Source organism: Phodopus roborovskii, unplaced genomic scaffold, assembly GCF_943737965.1.
Source record: "Phodopus roborovskii unplaced genomic scaffold, PHOROB, whole genome shotgun sequence".
Taxonomy (NCBI): Eukaryota; Metazoa; Chordata; class Mammalia; order Rodentia; family Cricetidae; genus Phodopus; species Phodopus roborovskii.
Genome location: NW_026126689.1, coordinates 2275001 through 2284094, shown reverse-complemented (window position 1 = coordinate 2284094; position 9094 = coordinate 2275001). Strand labels below are relative to the sequence as shown.

The 9094-nt window shown below is 37.6% G+C and overlaps 1 protein-coding gene across 1 annotated transcript in view; it reads left to right on the top strand.

Moving 5' to 3' along the window:
* Window positions 1–531: 531 nt before the first annotated feature.
* Cntnap2 (contactin associated protein 2) overlaps window positions 532–9094 on the top strand; it is a 1802334-nt gene continuing 1793771 nt past the window's right edge. The window contains 1 exon segment of the mRNA XM_051174658.1: window positions 532–1150. Within this exon segment, the coding sequence (XP_051030615.1) occupies window positions 1054–1150 (97 nt within the window). The 5' untranslated portion in view covers window positions 532–1053.

Here is a 9094-nt window from a genome sequence, read left to right as displayed (position 1 = left end):
GGGGAGGAGAGAAGGCGAAGAAAAAGCATCCCAGCAAGCGGTTTCTTGCTCCTACCGCTTGGTCAGGGACTAGCCAGTTCTGGAGCAGGGTTCTTAGATTACACAGCAAATCTCCAACTTCAGCACCGCGGACAGCATCATCTCTCGCCTAGAGAGAGGCGCATACCTCCTGCCTTGGCCCGGACTCCAGCTAATGTACCCTGGCCGGTTGCTTCCTTCTCTCTTTTGCTTCCAAACCAGAGGAGGGCAGGGCAGAAAGGTTGTTACAGCAAGAGGAGTACGGTAGGAAAGGAGGAGGAGGAGAAGGAGGAGGAGGAGCCCGGGGGGGGGGGGCAAGAAGGGAACGGGGAAGGCTTCCCTTTGCCAGGCTCGCCCGGGTCTGCAGGCGCTGCTGGAGGCAGCAGCGTCTCCAGCTCCAGGCTGATGTAGCCACTGCTGCTGTGACTCTTACAGCTAGAGATGCTTATCATTGCTGCTCCACGCTGAGGCCAAGCGAGCACACCCGGGGCTGTGCTCTGCTCTGAGCATCCTTGGTCTCATCCTGGGAGCTGACAGCCTACTGGAAACCCCTCTGAGTCCCGCTGCCCAGTGGCCACCGGAGCGCTCGCCCGCAGTGGCAACAGCAGCATCGCTGGACACATAGCTCTCCGGTTCTCTCCGGCAGGCTCAGTGCTCTCCAGATTTCCCCCACGCGTCCTTTCGTGATTTTATTTATTTATTTTTCCAGAGGAGAGGGCGGGGTAGGTGTCAGTCCCCTCCTCTCTCTCACCCCTCCTATTCCTTCTCGGTTTGAATTTCTTCCCCTGGCATTTCACTGGCTCGCAGAGCAAGAGACCAGACTCACACAGAGGGGAAAAGCAAAGCTGCGCCTCCCCTGCTGCTGCCAGCCCAGAACTGGAACCTGCAGGGGGTGAGGGGAGAGGAAAGGAAGCAGAGGAGCTTGGCTTCCTCTCTCGCATCTGAGGACAGACCAGCTCCTTTCAAGAACCCCACGGAGAGGCGGACTGCATCTCTGCAGCGAGCTTTGGAGTATCACTTGCCCGGAGGAGAAGGATGGTGGTGCCTCTGAGAGCAGGCTGCAGGGCAGCGCTCTTGCTCTGGATTCTCAGCAGCTTCATCTGCAGAGCCCGGATGGCTCCCTCCACGTTCCGTAAGTAGCCCTTCTCTTCTCCTTGGCTCCGCGCTGGAGCCACTTGAGTGCCGCATTGGTGTGAGGGCACCCAGGCATCAACTCGGAGGAGCGTTCGCAGTTTTTGCCCCTGGTGTATGTTTGTGTGCATGTATGTGCGCCGGGTGCCTAGCTACTGCTGCAGAGAAAGCAGAGAAACTCTAAACCCAGGGAGCTCCTTGTGTAGTGGAGATGGTTTTTCACAGTGCTGGATGCTTCTGGAAAGTTGTTCCTAGTCATGAGGACTGTTCCGTAACTGGTTAGAGTGATAAGTGTAGTCGTTTCTTGAGACCCATCTGTGCAAAGTGAAGACAATTACATTTTACTTGGGTAGTGTAGGAAATGAGAAGTTTCTGAATATTTTTTTTAATGATGGTTTTAACTTGCGCATTTGTCTGAGGAGGAAAGAGTAACATAATTCAAGCAGTGTGGACACCTATGGATTCATTAATTTCCTCTGCGCTCTTAAAAAGTTAATGGTCATCTACCATTTGATTATATACATACATACATATATATATATATATATATATATATATATATATATATATAGTAAGTCTAATATTGGAACTGACAATGCGCTAATTACTTATTAGTAGTTTGGGGTAATGAGCATGACTCATGTAGGCCATGACTTGGGACTGCCAGTGAGAATGTAAAGGAAGAGATGGTTTAAAAGTTTTTAGGAAAAAAAATATGTAGTTGTTTAAAAATGTGTGTTTTTAAAGAGAAAAAGCAGCTATGATTCGTGTTTTTGATGAGGTTTAGAAGAAATGGAAGATTCCAGCTCATTTTCTGCATTGCTTTAGAAATGAGTACTGTGTGAAGAGAGGAAAGGAATAGTTGGCTTTGGCTGAGAAAGAGTTAAATGCTGGACTGATTTTCTGTACTACTTTGCAGAGTGTTCCTAAGCACAGCCTTGTTTCTTAAGATGAGTGAAACCATTGGAGAAGGAGGAGCTGTGGAGTTCAGGGGGAAATGTTCTCCATTTAGGATACATAAATTGAGTAGATTCCAGATACCTCACCTGTTTTCCAGCCCCCCCTCTCTGTTTACGGTTCTGTGGATGTATTCATGCTTACCTTTTTGCCTATATTTCAATATTAATATTATCACTATACTGTTCAAAATATTATTGAGTAGAGCATAAAATGGGCTTCATGCGTTGTTATCAATAATTGTCTACAGTGCTATCTTCAGTATTATTTTGACATATTCTCCAACCACCTTCTATGAGATTCTTTGCAATGCTTAAAGACAGAGAGATAAAAAAATAAAGAGAGCTAAGTTGTAGTGGACTTAGAAAAAAGAAACTTTATGATAGTCTCAGGGCACAAACAAACTTCAAAAACACATGTTGTTTTTATCCATGTTGATTGTACAGAGTTAAATGGAAATTGTAAAGCTAGACTGATTGATGTTGAAATCTCCAAAAATATGTAACACTACCCTTGGAAATTATTTTTGATGGATTTTCAATTTCCATTTCAAAAATGTATGCATAGTAGTATAGAATTAGCTGCCACATCGCCTATTAGCTCACTGAAAGTTAAAGAATGTTATATTCTCTAAATTGAGTTCCTACTTCATAATAGCTTCCAGAATTCTGTATCTCATAATTCTGTATGCCTTAGCAGAAATGAGTCAATCTGAATCAATCACTATGTGTTCCGAATGGTCTACTTGCCTTTGTTACATGGCTATAATTGAAAGATTCAAAAGTTGTTATTTGCTTAACTTTTACTACTTAGAATTAAGTGAAAGATAACAAAAAAAAAATCACTGCTTTTAAAATGTTTGTGTTTTAGCTTCATAGTTTACTTAGTTCTTATCCTATTTAACACAAATAGTTAAAATATTCAATGGATTGACATCGCTTTTTATTATGTGTGAATTTAAACTCTGAGACACAAGCCCAAAGTTGCCTTAAATCCTGGAAATGAATTTAATAATAAGTAATACCAGAATTTAGTGATGTGATTGAACTTTCAAATCCATTTTATTCTTACACATAGTGAAAAATATTCATTTTATGCTGTACTAATTTTTGAAGCACTGTATGATAGTTATGTTTTTAATATGCAGAAAGACTCAAAGACTCAAGGCAGAAAAGGAAAAAAAAAAAAAAAAAAGCCTTAGTTTCATGAATCTAAGTTAATGAACAGCTCAACCAGGAGGGGTCATCATGACACAAAAAGTAACAGAAAACTCATGTAGTTCTTGCTTAAAAAAAAAAAAAAACACAAAAACAAAAACTGATGACTATGCTCAAACATCCTTTTCCTGAGTAACTTGGCGTGGTATAAAAGGCATTTTTATACAGATGGTTAATATTTTGAATTTCATAATATACGTTTTCAGGAGACCATTGCTTAAGGCTTGCTTCTTTTTGCTGCTTTGGGCATGTATGTAAAGGCTGCTCATCCTATGTTTTGTATACACATTTTAATTTAAAAGAATTTTATTTTTTAGGTCAAATAATAATATCATCTATTTCCAAGTGATACTTAGAATGAGGTAGCACTGGGCAACTGAGAAGCATATGCTTCTTTTGTGTGCAAACCCGTAGGAAAGGCTCAGGAAGAGCGCTCTACCACTAGGGGGTAAATTGATTAGACCATGCTTTTAAGACTTACAGAGCTGTCCTCAATGACAAGGGGCCCAAGCCAGAACTTATTAAGTTTGATGATTAAATATTATTGAATTTTCACTTAAGTGTTTACTCACAGAGGCCAATTCATGTGATTCTTATGGAACCATTCTCGTGAGATTTACTTGACCATTGTATTGTGAAATGTGTTTTGCGTGTATTTGAATAATACCTTACAAATATACTGCTTCATACGTGGCCCATATAAACACATGCACATACACGTAGCTTAAATTTACAATAAGATATAGAGACACATAATATATGGTATCATTTATTTCAAAATAGCTGTAAACATGTGAATATTAATATATCACGTATCATTAATGAACAATTTTAACTTATCGTAAAATTCATAGTCAGGACTTTTCCTGTACAGGAGACTGTGATTAAAAGCAAACATGAAATGGTAGCTTATTGATCTCTTTTCTCTTTCCTAAATTCATATATTTTCTCCAAAGTGGGATTTTCAAATATAACGTATGACAAATATTATTAAAATCAAGTGCCGTCTCTTTATATTTCATTCATTAGAATAGTGAGTTTTTAATCTGAAAATATGATTTTGATGAGCAGGATTCAGTGGGGGGAAAAGTGTTATACATTCTTTTAGATACTGCAAATTAGTAAGAAGAAAAACTGTTAACTGGTTGGAGATAAATACATTTATTTATTTATTTTTGGCATTGACACTGCTACTCAGATAATAATAATTTTTTTAGGGTTTAATTATTTACCACAAAGTGGGACCAATTTGCAGAAAACATGCTCCCATATATTTAATACACCTTTCAAATAACCTTCATGCATTTATACATGTGTAATTCGGCATTTATGAGAATTTCAAAAATGTTTTACAATACTATACTTTAAAACAGATTTATAATGTGTGTTTTCATTATTTGATGTTAACACCAACTTTCAAGTTCTGTAATTTCTTTAAGCTTCTATTTCATTTGCCTGAATTAATAAATCTCAGTAGCTAAAGGGAATTAATAAATATTTAAAAAGTGAAGGAATCAGCATTTCTGCCTGAAAAAAAAATGTACACTGGTTGGAAGATAAAAGGCCTGTGATATGTCTAACCCTGATTTACTTTTCTTTTATTTTACAATGGTATGTTTGTTTGTTATAAAAGTAGAGGATATACATGTATTCTAAGTTTTAAGATTCTCAAAGAAAATCTGACTTGTAATGATACTAAATATCTTCACTATAGGCTAGAGAAATTGCTGAGTTGCTAAACTGCCTCCTCTTCCAACATGAGGACCATATTTGAAATCCCCAGAATCCATGTAAATACTCATCTCAAGGTGCACATCTGTAAGACTACTCCTGATTGAATGCAGACAGGTGTGCTGTAGAATATTAAAGATGTGTTACATTTGTTCATGCATTTTTTTAATGATGCAAAGGTCTGTTGCATTCTTCTATGTTGCCCTTGTTTAACTCTGTGAAGCTCTGTTACTTTGCCTGTCTAAAGCACTTGATTCGTCTAATAAAGAGCTGAACAGCCAATAGCCAGACAGGAGAAAGGATTCTTGTGTGTGTGTGTGTGTGTGTGTGTGTGTGTGTGTGTGTGTGTGTGTGTGTGGTGGTTGAAGGGCTGGCAGGCAGAGAGAATAAATAGGAGGAGAAATCTTGGAAGAGAAGATTGAGTAATGAGCAAAGGAGAGGAGGACATTAGGGGCCAGCCATCCACCTAACACAGCAAGCCAACGAGAACTAGAGAATGTTATATAGAATAGAGAACATTATAAGCCTAGAGGCAAAAGGTAGATGGGATCATTTAAGTAAAAAAAAAAGCTGACCGGAAACAAGCCAATCTAAGGCCAGATATTTATAAATAAGAACAAACATCCCTGTGATTTATTTGGGATCTGCATGGCAGCACCCCATACCCAAAGAGTCAAAGAGGAAAAACAATCAAAAAAAAAAAAAAAAAAAAAAAAAAAAACAACCAATAACACAGGTGGATCCCCAGAGACTACTGGACAAGCAGTCTAGCCAAACATTTAGTTCCAGGTTCTGTGCAATAGACAGTATCAACATCAATAGCAATAAGACACAACTTAAAATCCTGGTTTCCATATGCACGGGCCCTCCAATATGAATGCAAATACACACACACACACACACACACACACACACACACACTAAATAAATAAATAGATAGAAATAAATACATGCAGGCACACATGTGCTACAGAAGGCAAGTTTAAATTTTGACCACACCAAGGAACATGCCAAAGTGGATGGAGAAAAGCCTGCATTGTCTCAAACCAACACCAAGAACTATAGACAACTAAAGAAAGCTGGGAGCAGAAGGGGTGGTCTTTCCCAGGAAAGAGCATATCAATTGATCATCCATTGCCAAATGGTCAGTCTCGAAAACGTATACCGAGGTAACATTATATGGACTGACTGAGTTGTATTTAGGAATATATATGCATACTCACAAACACAGATGTATGAAATAACATTTTATAAAAAAGGAGGCCATGAATTTAAAGAATGGTATGCATAGAGATATGGGAGGATTTGGAGGGAGTGAAGGGAAGGGAGAAACTATATGATTACCTTATACTCTAAAAGATAAAGGGATAACTGACATATGATATCCACATAGAGATTAATATTTATAAAATGAAGGAACACAATATGTGTGTACATGTTTTCTCATATTTGCTTTGATTTTAAAGAATGATTTGCTTTACCTTTTTTACTATTTCAAAAATAAATGACAGAGTACACAATAATGTGAACCACGAAAAACAGTTGTGTATGAACTAAATTCTCTGTCAATATCTTTACTGTATATTACCAGCATTTCCAGAGAAATGAGTATTTTCCCAAAAGCAGCTATCAGAAACTTCAGATGTATGTCTATAATCATTCATTACTCAGTTGTTTTGGAAGCTACGTGTTTATATTTTACTATTTTGCATATGTGAATAGTAATTAGATAACTTTAAATATTTTAAGTTAGAAAACAAGATGACTGGTAACAATGAACATTTGAAATTTTGGATTTTATCTTCTTATGAGATTACAGAAACTAGATATTGGGATGTAGAAATGTTCCCTGTTTCTTGGTCATAAATGTTAATTTTATCAAGTATAAACTATACCTGAAACACTTAGCCTCTGTGCCAACACATCCTTCATTCATTTCCAATTTAGGTGTAGGAATTCCTCTGCACGTCACTGGGAAGCATAGGGAAAATACTGAATTTCTCTCCATTTACATTCCTAGCTGGCTGCAGAAAAGCCCCATCCTGTAGGCAAATACATATGAGAAATCAGACAGAACAGTAAGAGTGAGAAGAAAATTGTGTTGATCCATTCTCCCAATAGCTGGAGAATCTGCTCAATGTTAGAATGAAGAATGATGAACCCAGTTGTCTCACATTTCGCCCCCATGTCTCCATATCATTCATAATTGTACAGAAGTTAATGCTTGAGCTCTATCTGAATCCCTTTCTCATCAAGGATTCAAGCAGAGAAGATAATTTTTACTACTGTGCCATCTAAAACCACAAAATACTGTAATTTCCCATAATAACATTATTTATAGTTGAAGAAAACAAGTATGAGAGAAATTCTGCAGGCTTTAGAATTAAGGACTGAGTATGTTTGTTTTTCTTCGTGTGATACGCTGTAGGAGAATTGCAGTTTTGGTTTTATTTTTTTATTGTTTTGATTTTTTTTCTTGTGACATCCTTGGTGTCCCTCTCGATCCTTCCTTCTGCATGGCCCTATTGATGATGTTTATTTCAGTGACAAGCACTTTCCTATCCCGTGAGAATAATACTACCATTTACCATATAGCCCACTGGTAGAATGGTCCCTGCAGGTTCATTTCCATTCTTTATATGAAGCAGGCAAATTCCACAACTTTACTGACCTGTTACTTCATGTCCACTTTTATGCCCCTGATCCCTTCTTTGCAATTACGAAGATACTGATACTCCCAGTCATCTGATCCGTGACAAATACCGTAGAGATACTTTGAAATCAAAAACGATTATTTCCTTAGGTGAAAACTTTGTATAAGGAGCTCTTTAAAGTCGTGGCTAGTTCATTCGGGTGGCTGACAAATCATACTAACAGCTTGAAGTATCTGACTTTCTTTTTTTTTTTTTTCTCTCTCTCTCTCTTTATAACACTCCAGATTTTTAAACCTCCCCTGATAGTAGGAAATCTGGAAATAAAGATGTAGTCATTGGCTCCAAGTTTGCTTGCTGAAGATAACATATTTTTGGTACACTGTAAAAGTGTCAAAGAAATACAGAAGTGCTCCTGAGAGCTACAGTCTACATATTTCTTTTGATTTGAGATTGTTTGAAATGCCCTCATAAATACGAGTGCTAATTACCTTTTCTTTAAAAGCGTTTTAATGCCTAGTGAAGTGATAAAATTAGCATTGGGAATATCTAACTAGGGAACATATCCGCAAACATAGGAAAGATTTTGTTTGTTCAGGGTTTTGCCTTTTTTCTGGTATACCCATTCCTTTTGTTCTATGCACCGGGATGGTGGGCTGAGATGTGAATCTCAAGAAATGACATCTGAGAGAGGTGTGACCTACATACACACTGCCAGGTTTGCTAAGCCTGTGCTGTGTGGTACATCTAAGTTAGAATTATGTTATATAAACTTCAGTGAAATGCAACAAGGGTTTACTCACCTCACTGTCGTGTTGGAACAGTAAGTGAAAGGAGATGTTTTTCTCCTTGTAACCCATATGGACCCATTATTTCAACTAATGTAGGCTGATTATTTAGAAACCATTTGCTGAATGGTTTTCCTACCATTTCAAATCAAAATTCAATGGAAATTGAATTGTTAAAGGTGCTAAAAATATGTAGCACCTTTTTGGGCACTTTTGTCTGTTTTTCAGATACTGAGTAGTACTTAGGGAAGGAAGAACATTATATGAAATGCCATGTTTAGAGACGTTAGCATTTGTTTGTGTCAGTGTTTCTGTAAAATACACTGTTCACACCGAAGACCGTGGCCTATTGTGACTTATATGACTTAAAATGATCATAAATGTGAAGTGTAAATTTATAATTTTATACAATGTATTTGAAATATTTTCCATTTAAGGTCCAGAAAACAAAATAATGTGCCTCAAAAATACTACTTTTCAAATAATTAAATGAGCGTACTAGGTTAATAGTATTTGGAACATCAGACATTCCGATGAGTAAAGGGGGAAAGGTAAGTATTTTTAAGTAAAACCAAACAAAGAACATTTTAATTCAAGGATT